The sequence below is a fragment of the Psittacula echo genome (assembly GCF_963264785.1).
Source record: "Psittacula echo genome assembly, chromosome: 6".
Classification (NCBI taxonomy): domain Eukaryota; kingdom Metazoa; phylum Chordata; class Aves; order Psittaciformes; family Psittacidae; genus Psittacula; species Psittacula echo.
Genome location: NC_137743.1, coordinates 29,464,391 through 29,486,696, shown reverse-complemented (window position 1 = coordinate 29,486,696; position 22,306 = coordinate 29,464,391). Strand labels below are relative to the sequence as shown.

The 22,306-nt window shown below is 40.8% G+C and overlaps 1 protein-coding gene across 1 annotated transcript in view; it reads right to left on the bottom strand.

Annotated features, from left to right (window-relative positions):
• Positions 1-14,252: 14,252 nt before the first annotated feature.
• PDIA5 (protein disulfide isomerase family A member 5) overlaps positions 14,253-22,306 on the bottom strand; it is a 103,083-nt gene continuing 95,029 nt past the window's right edge. The window contains exons 16-17 of the mRNA XM_080621496.1: positions 17,357-17,491; positions 14,253-14,364 (exon numbers count right to left, since the gene is read on the bottom strand). Coding sequence (XP_080477622.1) covers positions 14,284-14,364; positions 17,357-17,491 — 216 coding nt within the window. The 3' untranslated portion in view covers positions 14,253-14,283. The remainder of the gene's footprint in view (positions 14,365-17,356; positions 17,492-22,306) is intronic.

The following is a 22,306-nucleotide window of genomic DNA, read 5'->3' as shown; positions in this document are numbered from 1 at the left end:
ATGTTTTCTGCTGGGGCAGCAAATGCAGCTGCTGATGGGGAGGAGGTAGGGTTGATGGTGTCATAGTTGTCACTAGAAGAACTGCACAGAGATGACACCAACTGTTAGACTTAATTCATTTCCAGACAAACCAACTGGGCATGTTTTGGCAATAAACGGCAATACAAAAAATAAAATTTGCAAATCTCATTCCCAAAGTGACATTCCTATTTTACAACTAGTTTCTTTACGGATACAAGAATAATTTTCTCCCTGTATTGCTCTTCGATATTGCTGTTTTCCTTCCGTATCATACAATTTTAGTCTGTTGGCTCAAATCTGAAATGAAAGCAGCTTATTTCCTTGCTAACGCCTTTTAATTTCTTCTTCCATCTGTTACTACTTCACTATCCAAGTGCTTGTAGTATTGCAGTGTCAGGGTAGAGGTAATTGAGACAAAGAGGCACAAAAGCACAAAATGTAATCAGTTCTAAGTAACGTTAAGTTTGATGGCTTTGTAAGAAAATAACTGTGGTGCTTGAAGGTAGTTGACATGGTTTTAGGTCCTTAGGACCTTAGTACAAAAAATGTAAGAAAAACAGGACCTGGGGATGAGGAGTGTATGGGACTAGCAGATGTCCAGTATGGGCGCAGTTAAACTAACTGATAGGTAGAAGAACAGGATGATTGCTATGTTTGTGGTGTCAATGAATCCATTAAGCTGGTGTAAACATCTACTGGGGAGTATCTGGGACTAGTAGATATCCAGAACAGAAGCAGTTAAACTAACTGATAAGTAGAAGGACAGGATGATTGCTATGTCTGTAATGTTAATTAAGCTGGTGCTTCAAAGACTGCCAGAAGTTATGAAGATTGTTGGGAGAAGTAAACGACCCTCAGAGACCACCACCACATTTTTGTATGCATGAGGGAAACTTTCTGGAAAATTATGTCATTCACGCGTAGCCTCATGAATATGTATGTATGCCCAGTGACTATATAAGGATGGCCTGAGTAGCAATACGGTGATACACGTTAGGAGGAGCTATCCCCCGTGTCTCCCGGCGCCGCAATGAATACCTGCTTGTCAACTTGAAAACTTTGTTGGCGAGTTTGTTCCTGGAGTTTTCTCCGAATCATAATGTACCTTTCACTGTGGACTTCTGGGCTCTACCGAGCTTCACTTAGGAGCAAGATAAGCAGGAGGACAGCACTGAAGCATATTAACACTCTCCAACCTTAAGCCTGCCTTCTGTAAGCAGCATAAATTCTTTTTAAGTGGACACCTATGGCAACCCTGGATACCTGTGAGACATCACCTCACTCCCTCCCCCTGAGAATGCTGGTGATTCAGGTGTGATAAAATGATCTCTTGGACTTTACAACCAGACATAAGTTGCTATTGCTGGAGATTAACTTCGCTCTTTCAACCTCCAAGCTTTCTCCTCCGTGCTTCAAGCAAAGCTCAGCCAAGCTGAGGAATCAAACTGTCTGTGTCAAACAAGGCTGCAGCAGGGGATATGAGGTTGACTATGGCTCTGGAGTTGAACAACACAGGTGGAGGGAAGATGGTGAAGAATGGGGTTGATTGAAGAATAGGGATGTAAATAAGTAACTTCAAGAACCTTAGGCTTTGTTAGCCACTATAGAGAAAAGGAAATTACTAAGATAAGCTTTGCCAGAACCAGCTGGTGGTTACTGATATGACAACGATCCTAAAACAAAGTGATGAAGAAATAACCACCAGGGGTCCGAAAGCCCACTACCACATTTTTGTATGCATACAGGAAACATTTTCTAAAAAGTATGATGTAATGTATGTAATCTAATGAATATGTATGTTTAAGGACAATATAATCACAGCCTGGTTGATGCCTGGTAGAGACATGCTTGGAGGAGCTATCCCCCGTGTCTCCCGGAGCGGCAATAAAGAATACCTGCTTGTCAACTTTGTTGGTGAGTTCCTGGAGTTTTCTCCAAATCAATGGCAACAAGAGAAAGATTGTTTTCAGAGGAAGAGACAGGGAAGCGGTGAGGCAGGGAGTCAGGAGATACAGGTGGCATGGAGATGTAGGAGGGGAAGGCAGGCACAGGTGAGCAGAGAGGCCACTGGAGGAGAGGTCACCTGAAGGTGCTTAGTGGAGTAGTTTTTCTCTGAACATAAAAGCTCATGGAAAAAAAACAATATCCTGGAGACCACAGGAGAAGGCTCTTTTCTGAGTATCCTTCTTGTAGTGAAAGCTGGTCACTGGGGGGAAACTGCCAAAGATGTGCACCACAAAAAGCCTTGTTTCAGCCTGGCAAGGGATGGAGGGTCTGCCTGTTTGAATAAGCAACTTTGTATTTCTGAGTTAGTGTCTTGTCAGGAAGAAAAAGTGTTCCCTGACAGGTTTTTGTAGAGCTGAGCATGGGAACATCTCAATCCTGACTGAGTAGGCACAACTACAGCATACGTTCAGATGATACATTATTCTGAATGATTTCCAGAAAGTCTTTATCCTGTATAAACAGAGTGCACAGTATTACAAGCTGCTACACAATTTAACGGCATATGATAGCATCTACTGTAATGCTGAGGAGTGATTTCTTAGAGGCTGCCTAAAGGTTTGTGATAAGTGCATACATGTGTAATTTTAATTTTTCTAGTTCTTCTGAACTGTTTATGTTTCAACCCTAAAATTCTCTTGACCTTTGTAAATGTTTTGAAGGGTTCTGCATTTACATAAACAGGACTTTAAAAACTATACACACATTTACTAGTTAAGACTTAAATATTCCTGGGGAAGAAAATGTAATTCTTTATTTTCAGGTAGACCTGGCCCCAAGAGGTTACATAAATTGCATGAGATCACTGACAGAGATAGTGGCAGAATCAGATTAAAGCTCCAGCACTTCCAGCTCTCACAGTGAACACTAAATCATACCTGTTATTCAAGAATTTGCATGGCTAACAAGCCAGTTACACTTAAAAGTCTTGTCCCATTGACTCCCCAAATACATGAAAGCCATAAAACACTGTTAGAGGGCCACTGTGCACTGAGTAAGTCAGTAAAAGCTGCAGCCAGAGATAAAACTGAGATTTGTAAGAAGTAAATCCAGTCAGTGCAAAGGGAAATCAAAAAGTGGAGAGGAATGTAGGTGTTTTGAAAGGAGAAGAGAGAAGGAGGTGAACAGCAGTAAGAGACAGGGTATGGACAGCATCATAAGTTGAGGAGAGAGGAGGACAGGGAGGACCCTGTGGTGTCAAACCCCTCAGAGATGACAGCATGTTATGTGGTACAACAAAACAATTAAGCCATGTGCTTGCTTAATGTGTTATCAGCCAGCTGAAAGCAAGACCCAGCAGTGAACACTCAGAGACAAGTTAGGATGGGATTTATCTCACCAAAGTTTAATGATCTGGAAACTGCCCACTGTGAAGCTCTTTGTTGCTATTTCTCCTCAGTCACTGCAGGGGGAGCAGACATGTCCAGCCGCATTTTTACACCTTGTTTTTAGATGACTAGAAGTAGGGAAGAGGACCTTTAGGCTTTGTCCATTGGATTTAAACAGGACTTTTAAATCACGTTTCCCCAAGGAAAAATATCCAGCCTGAGGAGCTGGCAGTAGTTGTGCTTGTCGGTGATGGAGTCACAGGAGAAGCACAGAGGTCTGAAAGGGCCCTCAGAAGGTCATTCAGAAAATTCAACTTCAGTTTTCTCTACAGCAGATTAAACTGTGGAATGTATCATGTTTGCTGATCCACTTTGTAACCCATTTTTATGGGGAAAATAAAAGCCTTCTTTGATTTAGGCTAATTAAACCTAGAGCCTTTCATCTTAATAAAAACAAAACCCAAACAAACAAAAACCCACAAACAAACCCCTTACGTTTACTGAAAATCTTTATAATTCTATTGCTCCTTTCTCTAGATTTTTTTTTTATTATATCTTTCTTAAAGTGTTGTGCTTGAAGCTGGAGTTATTATTCAAGCTGGAGCTTTAGCTGAAAATCAGGCTAATAATCCATTAGTGTGCTTCCTGCTTCTTGGATGGTAATGGTAATTCCCATGAAAATACTGGTATGCTGAATCTGTGAATGTGTTCACTGCAGCCCAGCATCATCACAAGTGCTTTAAACTCTGAATCAGGCTCCTGAAGTCATGGTGCTGGCTAAAAACCCAGCTGTTTGTGACATTCTAACAATTCTGCACTCTGAAAAAAAAAATTGCGTCTAGTTTTAAGAGGTATTAGAGAAACCTGTGTCCATAATCACAAGAGCTAAGATTATATTCACTGGAATGAACTGTTCTTGCTAACACAGCATCAGCAAAAGTGTGAACAAGGTCATAAAAATCATCAGCAGAATATCAAGTTTATTTCCTTGTTTCTCTTTTAAAAGCCCTCTCCGCTGGGGCCTGTGCTGGGCAGAAGTGTTTCTTTCATGGAACAATAGTGTTAAATTCTCAAGGGCTTTGCGAGTCTGAAGCCACCTCATAATATCACATAAAGTATCTCACTGGTAATAAATGCAGATGTTAGAACAAAATAGAGCATCATTATCCCAATGGCTCTTGTTGCAGCAGGGCCCAGCATGATCTCCTGCATAAAGAACATCATATTTCTGAAAAGTAATCTTCACACTGCATCTCAATTAGTTTGAAAAGCAACGTATTGTTAATGCAGTTTTATTTACAGGGCCATCAGCTTTGTGGGCTTATAGAAATAACACAAGTGAGCTTTTCTGATGATTCCTGTCCCGAGCCATCCCAACAGTAACGGTCTGTCTTTGGGGCTGTTCCACTTACTTCATTCTCTCTCTGGTAGAAGCAGCTGATCTGGAAAGCCACATGAATACACTCCTACTACGCATAATCCCTTTAGTTCCCTACATGACTGTAACTGAACACATTGGCAGACTTTGTTTGTATTTAAATATTTTCATAGAAGGGAAAGTCATTCCAAGCTGATCACTTCATGAGGCCAAAAATTTCATTAGGAGCCATTTAAACAATTACAATAAATAAGTAAATCATTATTTGTTGGTACAGTTGTGCCATAAACACTATAATGTATATTCAGATCTTGGTCCCTTAAGGAATTTGTCTTTGTTTATGATAATAGCCACAACAAACGTACTTGAGTAAGAAAAATAAAACACATATGGCTTTGTAATCCACAGTTAGGATGTTCTATTTGAAATTGAATTTAGAAACACAAAAAGGTTTCTTAGGACTGAAGGGATTATTAGGTACTATAATATCTAATAAGATTATGAGATGGAGGTGATAGCTCAGTACAATAGAAACCTGCTAAGACATAGGGATATGCGAATACATAGGACTGGCAGGACTTTTTGGGTTATCAAATCGAGCCCCCAGGTACTGCAGGCAACTGGATCACATAATGCATTTAATACATTCTGTGAGCATCATGTTAGAGCTAGGTGTGGTTTTATCCCCCTAATTTTTACACCCTCACTATGCAGGTGGAGAAAGAACATCTAGTTGGGAATCAAAATTATTCATTCCCAGTTTATACCTGTTTGCTTATATGCCAAGATTGCCTGCCTTTCATATTTACCCTACCTGATGCATTTCCAAAGAGTAATCAAACCATACCTTGATCTTCAGCTGCTAGGCTAAACGAGCTGCATACACACACTTTCATGAAAGGTTCTCCAATCTCCTTCACATCTGAGCAGCCCTTTTCTTCACCTGTTCCATTAAGAATTCAGCTTTTCTTACTGTGATTGATGAGAATAATACATCTAATTCCAAACAAAATCTCGTTGGGGTCTTCTACAATGACATTCATGCTTCCCTTGCTCTTCTGGAAATCTCTCTCCTACTGCATTTTAGAGTTTCAGTTGCTTTTGCCATGTCCACAGGCACTGGGGCAAACAGTTAAAAACCTTTCAGTGTCATTGCTGGTTTTTGGCAGATTTTCTTCTGCTGCTAGCTCACTACTTCTGTGGCCTTGCTCTTCAAAGACATTCAGTTCTTGCTGTGGGATATTCTGAACTTTCTTAACACTGATAATACCCCCTAATTTTGTGACTTTGATACATTTTAATGATCAGGCACCTCTGTTTTCCAAATGGGTCATTAATGAAAATAATAATAATCAACCAACATTGAGACTTACTTTTTAGGACTTCTGAATAATTCAACACAACTTCTCTAATACCATGTACACCTTGCAGTTCCTCTATAAATCTCAGACTTCTCCAGGTAGGAGACATGATTTTATACACGGCTTCTCATCAGCTACTTTATTGAAGTCCAGACGGTTAGATTTCCCTTCTTTGTTGAGCTAATTGCTTACTGTATCAAAGAATGCTATTGAATTAGTCTGGTATTAGTCAGCCTTAGTAAATGCCAATTCAATTTTACTCTGCTTTCCAGTGACTGTGATGACTTCTATAATTTTCTCCTCCCACATTCTTTCCTAAAGCCTGACATAAAACCTTGATGTACACAAAGCAAAATATATTGTGCCTCTTGAGTGAAATCTGTGTTTTATTTGTCTTTGGTATAGATTAGGTAGTTACAGCAAGATGTATTTTTGACTAGCAGGCAGGGTTGAGCAGCAGTTATAAATACATTGGATGCCTCGCTACATTCACTGTCAGAAATGTATATGCATCCTTTTTTTATCCTAAATATTGGTAATACCACTTTTTAAAAGGATTGTGATATAAATTCAGCAGGCTGCTGTGACTGAGACATGACCCCACACAGGATCCCCCCATGTTTGGGAAAAGACCCCCAGACTGGGTCTTTTCCCAAACAGGTTTGTAATCCAACTCAAACATGACCTAGCTTGCAGAAAATCAGAGGACAACATGTACTGTGACTTGACTTGTAAGGTGATCACAAGCATTGGACACGATAAAAATAACAGCTTTCGAAGAAACAGAGAAGAGTTGGGGAGGATTTGGCTGAGAGATACTGGGTGATTGTTCCAGATAGAGATAAATTACACATGGTATTGTCTTCTTTGTGCTTAATTTTTAATTATGTTGTGGGCACTACACAAATTGTAAGAAAAGCTGGTGAGAAACTTAATCAAGATTTGACTTTCAAGTGCACCACTGACCCACAGACTTTGCCTGTCCTTGGGCAAAATGCTTTCTCCTTTTTTTTCTTCTCACTGCTTCATCTGTAAAACAGAGATAACACTACTTCTTTTTTCGCAGCCTATTTACATAATAAAAGCCTTTCCATGCATGACAGTCTCTTATATATTTGTAGAGCATCTAGCATAATGAGGACCTGGATCTTGGGACTACAATACAAACAATACACAACAATTAAGATCATACTTCCCTCAAAAATATACCTAATGCACCTAATACTGTGGAACTTCACTGGAACTTCACTTTATTACAAAGTGAACTGTTTCTGTGACTTCTGCAGTCCTTTCTTTTGTTCTGCTCTCTTGCCTAAGTCAGGCTTGGGCACAGAGGTGGGTTTTAGGAAAATTAGGAGTTCTGTGATATCCTTCTAGGGTCTGCTGCAGGTAGGAGTTGTGCACCCCAGAGTCCTAAGTGACCTGCAAGGAGCTGGGCAGCATCACACCGAGGCTTTGCTTTTCTGCAGTAGCTTTCTTGTGGGCCTGTTCTCTCACTGTATCAAAGAAGGTCTGCCTTGAAGACAGCTTGTTCCTCTTTGAAAAGAGGGGGGAAAAAAGGCCTCAACCCGCAGTATCTTTTCTATATTGTCCCTGGGGAGGACTGCATATCCACTGCAGGCCAGCCTGAGCACAGAGCTGTCCCTTCCCTCTCAGTAAGCAAATCCTACACTCTTGGAGAGGTTTCAGTACATGCTGGGGATGCAACAGAAAACATTGGACATGATCACCCTGTTCCATCTTCATAGGATGGGCTACAGGAATAAGTGTCCCATTACCAGCAATCTAGAGGCTACAGGATGGGACTTCTGTTATTATGCTGCACATTTTCTAGGAAATGTTGTCTAGAGAGTTTATGCTCAGCTTAGAAAAAGACAGCTTCCCACAACAGAATTTTTGGGAAGTAAAAAGCTCTTTTCCTACAACCTGTATGGCCAGAAGATAATGCCAAAATATTGCTCTTGCTCGAGATCAAGCTGGGTTTGCGCTACAATTTCCCTGTACACTGAGAGAAAGCAAAATGGAGGGTGCTGGGCTGGCCTGCACTCATGTCCAGGCCTTGAGGCTGAGTTGGCTCTGCAGCTACTTGGCATGAAAAGAAATAAAATCATGCATAAATCAGGAGCTCTAAAGGCCTATTTCCTTGTTTGGTCCCAGAGTAGCTGACTAAGGGCACTTTATGTTTGCAGCAGTAGACCAGCCCCTCCCCATAGGCAGGTGACATTTTTAGTGCTTACCTTGTGCTGGCAGCTACACTATTCCATTTAACCATGCAGCACTGCCCTGGCAAAAAAAAAAAGAGAGACATTTAAAAACTTAATTTCATTCTCCCTGCTTCTTTCTCAAGTTTTTTACAAACAAAAAGAGAACAAGAAAAGTGATGGTGGCTGGGTTATTAATTATACATAGTTAGTAACTGGTTAATTTGCTTTCACCATGTACTGTGTAAGGAAGACTGCATTGTGTTGTGGCTATTGTTATTTTATGGGAACCGAGACTAGATATCAGGCATCTGTTACAAATGTTAGGCACAAAATTGAACACCCACACATACTGAAAGGGCCATCAACACGACAGGAAAAATTACTCGTTTCGCAAGCAGAAAAATGACAAAGCAGAGAAGTGACAAATGCTCTAGATAAATCCAGGGCTCCAATTTAATGCATGGGGTAAGGACCTCTTCTTCCAAGAAAAGACTTCCTACTCTTGCAGTTTCTTACTTCTCCATAATTTAGCTGTGCACATATTTGGCATTTGGAGTGTGACGGATTTACACATTTGCTACCAAATGAACTGCAAGAGCTAATCAGCTCACGCAGAATTGCACATATTAATGAAGAAGGCTCTTCTGCATGCCTGCGATGTAGCCACCCACTTAACTGGGGCACCAGAGACTAATTTGAAAAGATTTTGTTCATGTAGCTTTTTTCCTATGATGAATGCTTGCAGGGAATGGTGTTGCAGAGAAGGAGGGAGGAAGCAGTATCTGCAAAATCTGACTAAATGGCTCTCATTACTGAGTGATGGAAGAGCAACAGCAAAGATAATTTATTAGTGGCTCAAAGCTAATGAGAATAATTAGCCCTATGCTGCTTTCTAAGCAAACACAGAATAACTGTTCCTTAAGGAGCATCATCTCCCCACAAGAATGGTGAGTGCTCTGGGCAGGAGGACACAGGATTTCTGGGGCCAGGAATCTTACAAACCAAGGACCAGGTCTGACAGTGGGGTGGGAACACCCAGACATCCTCCTGCCTTTAACTATGGGCCAGCATCAGAGCTGAGATTCCCTAAATTTCGGGCTAATAGACCATCTTTTTTCTGACCTCAAAACCAGCTACACTGGGCTGATGAATTCACGATTTATAGTTCAGCTCAACTCCTCAGAAACCAGAGTCTGCAAATCGCTGCCTTAGACACTCAGATTTTTGTACAACTGCATCATGCAGTGCCTGCCAAAACCTCGGCAAAAGCTGAGCCAGTCGAAGGTCCTTTGCAGGGAGTTTTTCAGCAGTGCTGGTCAGTCAGGCAGTTCCAGGAGTCCTGGTTGACAGCAGATAAAATGGTATTTGCAGTCATTACCTTTGTAGAAACACCCAGGTACTCTCCTTCCTTAACTGGTAAATAGAAGCAGGATGCACAGAGAAAGCAGAACATCTTCTCGTGAGCAGCCAAAGAAAATAACGAGAGAAAATTTGGTTTCCAATCAGTTCCAGCACAAGCAGTTATGTATATAACCGGGTTAGCCAAAGGGCTGCACACCCGCAGTTCCAGCAGAGCCATGGAATGCTCAGTGATGCTGGCCTGCCAAAGGCAAAGGAAATGCCAGTGTTTGGCCCCAACACTCAGCACCTGCTGATAGAAGCTGATTTCCCCCTGCCTCAGCTTTCAGAATTTACTCCTGCAATCCCAGGATAGCATTACAGACCCAATCACACTAAAGTAAGCCTATTAAATTAAAATGAGGTGCATGTGGACAACAGTCCGTGTCCCCCTGAGTGTCGTTTTGAGTGAATGGCTTGTTTCATACTTCGCAAAATGCAGCTGGCAGGGGTTTAGTATTATTCATATAGGCAACATTTTTTTTTTCTCATAGTACAGCACTATCAAGAATCTGGAGAGGGATTTTGCTTTTATTTTTTAAAAAGGAAAAGAGATTAAGAAAACACCTGTGGGCTAAGTCACCAGGTCTTAACTTTTTCTTTCAAAAGCAGTTAGTATCTAAAATCACAATTACCCATGAAGCAATTCCATCTGAAATGGAACTCTGCCTGAAACATTCCCTTCAAGCTTACTCATGATGTGAGTCGCATCTGCTTTTATACTCCAAAATTAAATGCTGAAAGAACAGAAACCTTATCCACTCTATTTTTTTTTTCCACCATTAATATCAATCCATCTTTGTGGATGACTGTTGAGAGAATTTTAAGTCAGAAGGATCTGGGGAGCTAATTTGGTCTGGGTGGGAGTTCAGAAAAATTCCCAAGGCTGTTTCACCAACTACAACTAGTTAGGAGGGGCTTGGGGGCCAACAGAGATATCAGATCCAGAATGCAATTTTACCGGGGTAGGAAAGAGAGAATGGAGATTTGCAAGGTTGCCTTTCCTGATTCAGACTGGAAAGCAAGTCTCTTCCAGTCTCTCCTGTAGGAGTTGCTCTAGTTTGAACAAACAAGGATGTAGTTTTTGGGCCACAGATGGGTAATTCCTTTACAACAGAAGCTAAATTGTTCTCTTGGGTTGCAGGTGCGTGAGATACAAGCTTATGCTCATCTTGGGACTCCAGCCTGTGTCTCTGATATCCCAGAGATCTTGTCCAGGCTCCCCTTTCCCTCCTTTTGGCGGGTGAAACAAATCCAACATCTCAGGCTCTTTCATTAGATGGGAAAATCATTTCCTACCCAGTCTTCACAAAATGCTTCATCCTGCTACACTTTGTCTCTTGGTTCAGATATACAATGGGACTAACATAGACCTGTAGTCTATTTATATCTCGTTTAAGCCAACACTGAAGAACAAAGTGATACGCAATCCTTGCTCAGCCTCTCCGCTGTGTACACATTTTACTCTTCCTCAACAAGATTTAATCTTCTTAGGGTTAACTGTGTAGCAGATGTCGAAGACCTTTGTATCACATCTTAAAACGGCTGAAAGACCAAACCCATAATTGCAAGAGCAGAATCTCTGATTCACTGCAAAACACTTCTTATGAGCAATTAAGTTTCTTGCTGATAAGTGATTCATTATTTGAAAGGCCAGGTTACTCACTTTTAACCATGGCAGAAATTCCTATGTGATTATGAACACCTGGGCTATGCATCTATCACGACATGCTGGAAAGTCTGAACATGTGAAATGACCAACTGTTTACACAAAATAAGAGCTCTTACAATAGGAGAATTTTCACTCAGAGTTTGTAGGAAAAAAAAGGATCTATTTAAATTTCAACTTGACTGATGCAGATATGAACCTAAACTGACTTCAATAGCAAATACAAGCACAAACAAGCTTTATTGGAAGCAACAGAATTACAAGAGTGCAATTGGGATCCAGACCCGGTCTACTAATTCAAAGGGCTTGGAAGCAAAGCTCCAAGCTCATGGTACACTCTAGTTCACAGTAAGTAAGGCTTGTGTCAGCCATTTCATGTAATCGTTTATGGTGTTCAAAACTGTATTTTCCAAAACCATTCAGGCCGTAAACCAGATGACCCTGTAACAGAAGGTAAATTATTCTAAAATATTTTATATTTGTGCATCAACACATGATTAGCCAAGAAAAAATGAATGCCCAAGTCCAAGAAGTAACTGACAAAAGGCTGAAGGGAAAGCTAGAATCCTTAATTTTAATTTTATTATGGTGCAACCAGCTGTAAGGAATTACTGGGCCAAAGCACAGTGTGCAATTGTCCTATCCTAAACAGTACTAAAGCCTATAATTCAGAATCATCCTGACTAGTGATGTCACCATTGGCAAGCTAGGATTTGTTTGGTTTTTTTTTTCCTGAAGAACTCTGCCTTTCTCAGCAATTAGCACAAACATGGGCTCAGCCCATGCACAGAAATGCTCAAGCATTACCGGAGACCTGGAGACCGTACTTCTTTAATGCCAGCTGCTTTGACTCTGAGATTGAAAGACAAAAAAGGGCAATAAGTTCTGGACTGATCATACTTGATTGTTGGTAAGCAAAAGAATTCCTGTTTGAAAGCAAATGGCATAAATTTGTATTATTTCCTAAATGCAGGGCAGAATGCTTGCCACTAACGTGAGGATGGCTTGAAAGAAAGAATTACCGAGATCTTATGCAAAAGTACTAAACACAACGTGAAGTAACTATGTTAACAGGAAAAAAAACCAACAAACCCACAGTAAGAGACTTAATAAATTAAGCTACTTTCACACTAGGATATTATGTACTACCAGGCAGCTGATTTTTGAGTGAAGAAACTCATCAGGTGCCTAATAAGAGAAAATACTTGGCACAGCTCCACCACCGTTCAAATTGATGTCATGGTTAACAAGCTGGCTACCATACAAGGCCAATCAGGCTACCAGTATTCCAGATTACACACTAATGACTTCAGCAGCTTAACAAGTGCCAAACATACAGTGCCATTAATTGGGTGAGAGAAAAAGAGGGAAAAATATCCAGGAAGGAGAGAAGATGCCATTCACCTCCTGAGCAGCACAGCACTGAGTTTCCATTAACACAGCCTTCACCAAAGATCCAAACTAGCAAAACAAAATGAGGTGGGCAGACTGAGGAGGAAGAGGAAGATTTCAGACCCCAGGCGCAGTAATTCACTGTAAAAAGCTGTTCCATCTGTCCACTGAGTTCCAAGGCACCCCCAAGCACCCCACCATAGTGCCCCACACTCCTGTCACTGGCTGTCCCCAGCAAAGGGATACTGGGTGCCCATCCTGCATGTGTGCTGGCTCTTCCTAAACCACCACCAGCTATGGTCATTCACAGTGGGGAAGAAGCTGAACAAGGCTGACTAATGATAAAAATACTTGTCTTTTTTAAAATTTATTTTTAGTTCAAAGTGAATCACAACTTCCTGCCCTCCCTTTCCCCTCCTATGAAGACTAAGTACCTCCAGATCAATCTTTTCTTTTTTAAAACATCAGGAGTGAAATGGATTTCAGCTGCTGCTAATACAGCTTTTACAGTGATGATTTTGTCAGAGATTGTTTATGCAATTCCTTAAAGAGCAAAACGGAAAAATCCCACATACAACTGCAGATAAACCTTTGAAATGTAAACATGTAAAATATACATAATTACTGCATTATCAGAAGCATTATGCATTTATCAAAACAGTTGAACATAACACTTTCCAACACATATTTAATATGGCCCAATGTGACAGAAGACTGCATACCCTATAAGGGTAACTGTATACCCCTGTAAGATAATCACTCCTGCAATAACTTACAGATGCATTTGACAATGTTGATGCCAAAAAAGGAGGGTTTACTTTAATTTTACCCATGCTCTGCTGTTTTTTGATACTTGGCTTAATTTACTCAATACATTCGATAAAGGTATGTAAACAGTCCTGATTCAAAGACCAGAGAGATTTAAATGAAATTGACAGATCTGGACTGGTCCATGTTAATGTCTTCATTAACTCAGATACCTTTTTTATCCCTGAGCACCTTAAAATTGTTTCCCCAAATCTCACTGAAGAACATGTAACTATTTCAGAAGAATGTAAAATTGCATTTGGATAAATCTGTGTCTTACAAGTCCCATTTTCCTTCACTGGTTTAAAAAACAACCCCTGCCTCCAAACCCCGAAGAACAACCCAAACCAAAAAAACCCATGTTCCTTCCCTTTGTTTTCCACATGTACAGCAATACCTTTAAAAAAAAAATTCACCCTATCAAACAACATCACCTACAGACACACTACAGACTACAAAAATATTGCATAGGAGTGTCAGTGGGCATAGTCTCCCAAAAATGAGAGAAAATGCCAAGTTTTCTTTAAAACATTATGGCAACATTCTAATTTATTTTTCTTTTAAAAATCAAGTGGTTTCACTTTATTTCAAAATTGTACAAAATGGCCATGGCTGTTTATAAAAAAAGTCTCTGTCTTGAGAATATGTGAAGTCTCAGGTGCATTAACAAAAGACCTGGAACCATTCACAGTGCAGCGGAAAGCTTCTTTTGAGGCAGAAACTACAATTCATCCTTCTTCTTTCCTACTCTTTCATGGTCTCTTTCTCTCAGGGTTCGCATGAAAGTGATGAATCCAGACTCCTGGTTTTGAAGAAAGAAAAACAGGGGTCATACTTTTACAAGCAAACCAAAACAATACGTCAAGAACACTTTTAGATTCTGTATACCATGACAGAATATAAACTAAGGAGCAGTTACTGCTTCTGTGTTGCCTCATCATGCAGTCCTCTGGTCCAGTGCTGCTCCACTGCAATGCAAGGGGAAAATATCCATGCAAATTCCACATGTCAAACTTTGAAGAGATGGGGTACAAACAAAAAGGCCCTAAAACTCACAGGACAAGGTAAAGTCTGTCCCTAGAAGTGCAATTCATTCCTTTTTATTGAAAACACTCAAAGACATTTTCAAGCTGCATTTGTATGTTACATGTGTCATTCCGAGAGCGGTTGGTGATCATTTGTTGGCTATACACACACATTTGCCGCTGTTCCTCATCCCTGAACAGTTTTGCTTATGATCTGCGTCCTTTTCCACATGTTCAGATGATGACAGTTGCATTTTTTCAAGTTACTATCAGTATTACTGCCAAGCAATTTCAAACCTGGATGCCTAGATGCCAACCTCTGTATTTCAACAACTTACAATTTCTTATTATCTAAGGCTGCTGGGTGCCGGCAATTTCCTTTTCCAAGGAAAGCTCTAAACACAACTCATAGGCATTTCAAAAGGCTCAGATAGGTGGAGGTGTGAACACCTGTTTGAACACACTATCTACTAGCACACCAACACTTCACTTGTCTGGGCAAGTAACACTTGACCATTTTTACTTTTAACCAATCCCAAAAGACACCACTTGAAACTGGTGATAAAAAGTAAAAATACAAAAAGGTAGAGAACAATGAACAGAACTCAAAGTTTAAGCTGGGGAACAACAAAACTAAACCAAAATAACACCTCAAAGCTGCGAGGCTTTTGAGAAGGCTGAACAACAAAACACTCTTCTAAAACTATTCATATTTTTTCACTGACAAAAAAATAATAAAGTGACAAGTTTGGACTATACCTCATTTGGAGACATCTGGCAATCAATGGCCCCCATGAAAGGACCCCTGTTTCCAAAGCTGTGTGCCTGGAAGGCAATTCAAGTCAGAGAGTGTCCTAACTCTTCCTTGCTTGAATTGCTTGGGGTGAAATGCCCTAAAATCTCTACTCTGGAACTGCAATTCCCTTGGAGGTGTGGAAGACCCCTTACAGGCCACCAGTGGGGGTCATGCTCTTCCCCACAGCCAGTCCTCCAGCATGCGGTGGCAAGGAGCTGAGAGATCCCACTCTACTGGCCATGGCTCCTGCTGTCATGTTACTCCTATGGCAGCTGACATTACTTCTCTTCCCTCCCATTGTGAAATGACAATTCACCAGCTGGACCACACTGAACTAAAATGCTCATTGGTGCCAGAATCAGGAACAGAAAACAGGTCCCCTGGCTCTCACTGCTCTCTCCTGAGATTTCTTTGGCAGCGCAGGAGGTGGTTGGCCATGGTGATTCAAAAGGTGTTGTCATGTTGTGAGAAGTCCTTCAGTAGTGCAGTCCCCTATTACTGAAGCAGATTTGTGAATAGACATGGAATCTCTATGGAAGGCATTGTGCCAAGAACTGACTTCAGCATTAACATGATAGGAGATAAAACCTAATTTGATGCTGCACAAGCAGAAGACCTTAGGTCCCAGGAGAAGTGAAGGGGAAACACAGTTGCCAGTAGCAGAGAGATTGTGATGTTCCTGTTGGGTAATTTAATTCTGTCAAAGAAAGGCCACACATAGAGAATGAGTCAGTCCACTTTCCAGCATAGAGGTAATCATCTCCCAACTACTGTGGCCTCAGAGCACTCTGATCTTGCTAAATTCTTTTTATCAGCCACCACAGATACTTCCTCTCATACTAATGTCTACAAGTATGGGTTAGAAATACAAAACCTGACACTGAATTTTCACTTAATTGTTGACTATTGCACCCATCTTTACTTTTAAGAAAAGATCCACAATCGGAGCTAAACATAGTATCCATAACAATGCCTCGATCAACACCATAAAATGGTAATTACTGGGGTCCTAATGCTGGAGAAAACTGGGAGACGAAGCTCCATTAAGACTTCTCTAAGATTCTGCCTGACAAAGAACCTTGGAATTTGGCTTTTTTCTTCATGCTGCTCTATAATTTGGTGAGCTGTAATAGCAGCAATATCTTTCAGGCAAGGCTCTTTTATCAAAATGACTGGATGGCTTGAAGACCCAAGCTTTTCTTGCAGATCCTAGATTCTCCAGGCAATCAGTCACTGCTGAGGAGTAACCTCCCTCTAGGAGGTTATGACAAAAACCACACAAAAATAATTGGATTGCTCCCTTACTTTCAGGCACTTTACAACCACAGAAGGCATTATGCCATTTCTGTCCCTTGTACTCAGAGCATATAATCAGCTGGCCACAGCAGGAGAAAAGAATGAAACTTCAGCCCATGGGCTAGATGCCACAATTTCTCTGCCATCCTGAGCTCCAGGACTGAATCTGATTCAGGGCAAATGAGACATACAGTTTCCCTCAATCTCCAAAGGACAGCTTTGTTCCTGCTATAAAACCAATGGTCTGTCACCATTTGGCAGCCTGGTGGATCTGTAACACGTCTGCAGTATATGCGCAATCCAGATCCAACACTGACAGGAGAAAGTTCTGTATTTCCTGGCATTTCTGTACGTAGCAGCAGCCCATGCAATAAACCCTTCACTTTCACTCGGTCCAAATTCACTTGCAGGCTTCAGCTTAAAGAATAAAATATACAACAAAGCATTAGCAAATCTATTCCTTCTTCCTCTTCTCACGTCCCTAAAAATAGACCAAGTATGTTCCTAATGCAGAGATGTACAGGGGTGTGGTACACAATGATTCATTCATGTAAGACTGCAACAGGAGCAGTTAAACATCCTTTCAGCATGGTAAAAATTCACTCCGCAGTTTTCATTTGCAAGGCAGTACAGGCAGAGGAGGCCTGTATCAGCTGATGACTCTTGCTTTCACTTACCCCTCTTTCTCCAGTATATTTTTCCACAAATTTCCCGTAGTTGTAGTAGTTAAAGGTGGGGTAGCCATCAACCCCCTCCTGCTTACACAGGTCGTGATTCTGTCCTTTGGCACAGTCCACTGCAGCATAGGCGATCTGAAATGCAAGAAATCAGCATGAGGCAGGAGAAGATAAAGCAAGATTCTACTTCATGGTTATGCTGCTGCAGCTCAGACTTAACACTAGGAGAGACCCAAGTCTTCTGCTGTTGTGTAACAGCTCAGCTCTGGAGGAAGGTCAGAGTGTGGTCATCAGGTCAAGCCACACAAATGGAAGAGCAGAACCTGCTCCCTCCCAGAGAAATGCTGTGCCACTTGCAAAGCACCTGGTCTACATGGCTGCAAGGTGTGTTCAACTCAGAGCAGAAAATCACCTTCCTAGCCTCCCCGTTGACTCCAAATGGGAAATCCAGAGGCTGTGTTAGTAAAACCAAATCCAACCACGACAGTCACAGCTCTGTTGTACTGCAGTATTTTTCCTGCACTTTGGTTTTAAGTTATGAACAGCGTCAGGGTGACTTTGACAATGGTAATGACCCACCTAACCCAAACTCCTTCCTGTGGCATAACTAATGCTTGGAAAAGCTACCTCTTCTGTTCTTGGACAAATGTGGCTGGTCACTTATGCAAGCCATTAACAGGTTATTGAATTCCACCCCAAATAGCTTTTGTAAACTCCATTCAGTTCTCCCTAGGTCAAACAGGGATGGGTGAGAGGCCAGAGCACTGTCCATCAAGTAATGCAAATAAAGAAGGCTGCTTGCTTGCAGTTTCAGTTTCCTTTCCTGTCTTTTTTCAGTCTACCCTTTAAGGTAGGGAATGTATGTTATATGCAGGCATTAGCAAAGTGGGCTTTAATTCCTTTCAAAACCTCTAGATGCTACTGTCACACAACCAAACCCTGAGTAGGAAACAGCCTGCCATGCTCTCAGCCTGTTCAGCAACAGAGCAACACCCTCTGTGTCCCTGTCCGCCCCAGCATAGGCAGAGCAAGGAAGCGGAACCTCATAACCCTAGAGCGTCAGCTCAGGCTAACCCTAGTTTAGAGCACTTGACTTTTGAAACCTGAATCTGTGAAGTACTGAGGAGGAGCCCCACTTAACATTTCAGATGTTGAATCAAAATGCAACTCATAAGCTTCTACTTAAAGTAACCGAGCCCTCTGATGTGATTTCACACTGACTGTTCCTGTGAGCGGCAGTTCTGGCTCTGAACGTACACTGCTCACGCAGGCTTGCCTTCACACTGAAGAGCAAGCAGGCTGAAGTACAAGCTATGTAAAACGCAAACAAATTACAAGAATGATTTTTTTTTTTTTTTGCAATTGTGAGTTACAAATGTATCAAGTGCTAATTTTGTAACAGACACCTCTTAACTTGAAATTTCCCTTCCAGGAGCCTCCTTCAAACAATCTGATCAAAATACCTTTCGCTTGCATGACTTTAGAGTTACAGCTGAACTGTTCTTCCATAATTAAAAGATCACTTAATATTCCACAATGCCCTCCAGTTTCATGGTGACACTGTCAAAATGAGAAAACCTGATCACATTATCCTAGCAGTAATTAAAGAGACTGGCAAAGCCAACTTCAGTTAATTTACTTGCTTTGTTTTGGCTTTGAAAGTCTGATGAGGCAATACTCCGTAAGATCTTGCTTAGGTCTATCTTCAGATGGAAAGCACTATATAAAGTGAGCAGTGTCCTCACCTGAAGCATTTGGTTTCTCTTTTCCCATTTTAAACATTAATAAGGCTATTACAGAAACACAACTCTCAGGAGCTGAACAAAACATGCATGATCACAATCTTTTTTCCTTTCTGTAAACATAAAGACTCCTACTCATTCAGGGCCAGTTAAAACAAAAGGTGAGGGATAATAACACTGCAAAAGAGTTCATCTAAGTATTTATGCCTTCCTGACCTTAGCAGCCAGCCAAAATTTAGAACCCTGTTGTCTACTTTCTGTGTAAAGGAAAGATTACAATGGAGAGAAGAATTATTTCATGTCACAGTATTAACATGGAAAGAATACTGGAAGTCCTGGTTCCCTGAAAAGAGGAAGAATAAATAAAACTGTTTCTCACTGCTTTAAATATCACACAAGGGGAGATTACAGCCAGAAAAAGGGGAAGGTATAGGTGCACTCATCCAGATCTTAGTAGCTGGTCTGAGGCATGAAACTGTTGTGACTGATGATCCATCTGTTCTTAGACAGCATCTTGGATATTAAGAAAATTAGAACACTGGAAGAAAGAGAAGCCTTTATCTGTACCACTCTGGAAACATCTAGAACGGCTTTGGTTGGAGTGAAGAACCCAATTTCACTTACAAAAGGCTTTTGTGAGAACAGACCACAGTAAGGAGAAGGTGCAGTGGAGGAATGAAATGCTGTAAGCCTCTGTTAACGTTGTTTAGCTCATCTTTACTTCTTGACTCAAAACAGATGACTGATGAACTATAAGGAGGTGGCTTCTGAAAAAAAATGTTCAGTAGTCTGCTTGAGATACAGCTCTCCTCTAGAGCACATGGAAATCTAAGCTGGTCCATCTGTGCATTTGTTGTACACTGAAGTAATGCACAAAGATCCCAGTCTAAGTCTGGCCATTACAGTCACATGAGCCTAACGCTACTCGTAATCTAATAGGTCAATGGTGAGGGACATGTACAACTGGAGTAGTGTCTGGAGGATGTGTCCATGGTCTGTCATTCTCTGAAATGCTCCTCATGCAAGCTCCCACACAGCCCCATGGACATGTCACCCACTGCTCCTGCAAATGTCATTTTTGAGCCCAGTTCTTCAGAACACAGATTCTTACAGCTAGTGAGAGAAGAGGAACAGCAGTTTTCAAAAGCCTTGTAACTCATACAGACGTGAGCAAAATTTCATAGAGACATCTAACTCCCAAAACTGTACCCGAAACTGCATTTCAAATGCCTGCTGCCAACAGTAGCTGAGTAAGAGTACTTAGGAGAGCTTGAGTGATTACTTTAGAGTGGAAATGTTAAGGCAGCCTAAATATAGAGGTTGATACAATCTCTACGCACTCATTACCACGGTCCTAATTGTCTTGCCTGTCTCACAGCAGAAGATCAAATATAGTGCACTGCAAGATGAGAAAAGTAATGCTGAAAAACACTTGTAGCAAAATGCACTTCTGGACTGAGGACCAATTCTAATCTCTATTCTATCAACTTCAGACAGCTGAACTCCAAGAAATACTGGAATTTCAACAAACAGCTCCAATGCCCTTTTCTTTATTCTGTTTGCATTTTCATGGACCACAATGTTAAAATAAATTTCTGGTAGAGGAGTGTCCTCCAGCACTTTTCAGTTAGGGTGAATTAATTCATGACTATACTGAAAGGATGCACATAAAAAGATGTAGCCCACAAGAAGACCGGTTTTGCTTGAGTCGTGGCTTAGGTGAGCAGTGATACATTGCAGGGAGGTTTTCCTCTCATTCTCAATCTTCTTAGCAATGATCACATTTTCTGCATCACTAAAGAAAGAAATCAAGTCAGAAAAAATAACAACCCAAAAAACCTCTACCAAAATGTAGTTAAAGACTTGTGGAGAATATTGCTCTCAGAAATTATATTCATATTCAACTATCAGGATTCCAAGTTACACGTAAGTTCATGGGAAAGCACAGGTTAGCAAGACCTATATGCTTTGCCTTGTAAGAACACTATTTAAGCAGAATTAAACATAAAACAGATTAAACAGATTAAACATAAAACGCCCCTGATATCTACCCTGAAGCCAAGACACTTGGCATCACCTTCACGAATTCCCCTCAACAAAAGGGAAACAATCATAGACTCAACTATGTTGGAAAAGACCTTTAAGATCACCAAGTGCAACCATTACCACCTTTAAAAATCTGTGAGAACAAGCAACTCTCCTAAGGGCTGGGCTAAAATGTGTGTGTATATCCACTACAGAAAACCCCAGCATGGCAGCTTTCAGAAGACAAGACTGATTTATAGAGATCCTGATTGTTAGGGCCAAAATGTAATTTCTTGAGTTTTCCAAACTTTCGTCTAACCAGAGGGAAAAACCCACTGAAAAAAACAATTCAGGAAAAAAAAAAAAATGTAAGTGCTATATCTGCAACATGCAGAAAACTCCATGGGGTTATGGATTCTCCATAACACAAATCAGCATTCCCTTAGATATTGACAATACATCATTATATACAAGTTCTCTTTCCAGAGGCTGTTCAGGTTTATCACCATCCTGTTCATTAGCTGTACCAGGAATAGAATAGTTATCAAATGAAAAGATAGTCAACCAGAGATTGTAGACTCCAGAGAAAGTTACCTGGAGTACATGCAGCTTTCTAACTGTATTGGTAGTTCTTCATAACTGGTATGCAGCTGATAATAATTATAATACCAGGTTAGTACACATAACAATTATACATTAGAATAATAAAAACTAAAAAAAAAAAAAAAAAAAGCAGATTAGTACTCATTTCTCCATAGTTGGTACAGTTTATCACAACTACGAACATCTGGAACTGGAAAATACCTTTATGTGAAAAGGGAAGTCTCACACCAACATTTCACGGTTTTACCGAAGAAGAGGGAGCTCCATGGTTAACATGGAGTTGCAAACTTCACTCTGCATGCATTAGAATGTGAGCAATGTATGACCAGCTCTGAAGAGCTCTTAAGAAAGGAAATAGAGCATGGCATATTGTTCAGATGAAGTGGTCTGATTAAAAACACCAAGCTGTTGCAAAAATCAGAACTTTTCATTTAGATGCTTAAACAGAAGTGGAGCTATGCTGAAAATATGACCATTGATCTCTGTGTGCCTCAACTGTAACAGACAGATGATGCTTGATTTTTTTTTGCAAAAATGTGAGAAGGAAAAAGAACAACTTACAGTGTCATCTAATCATACA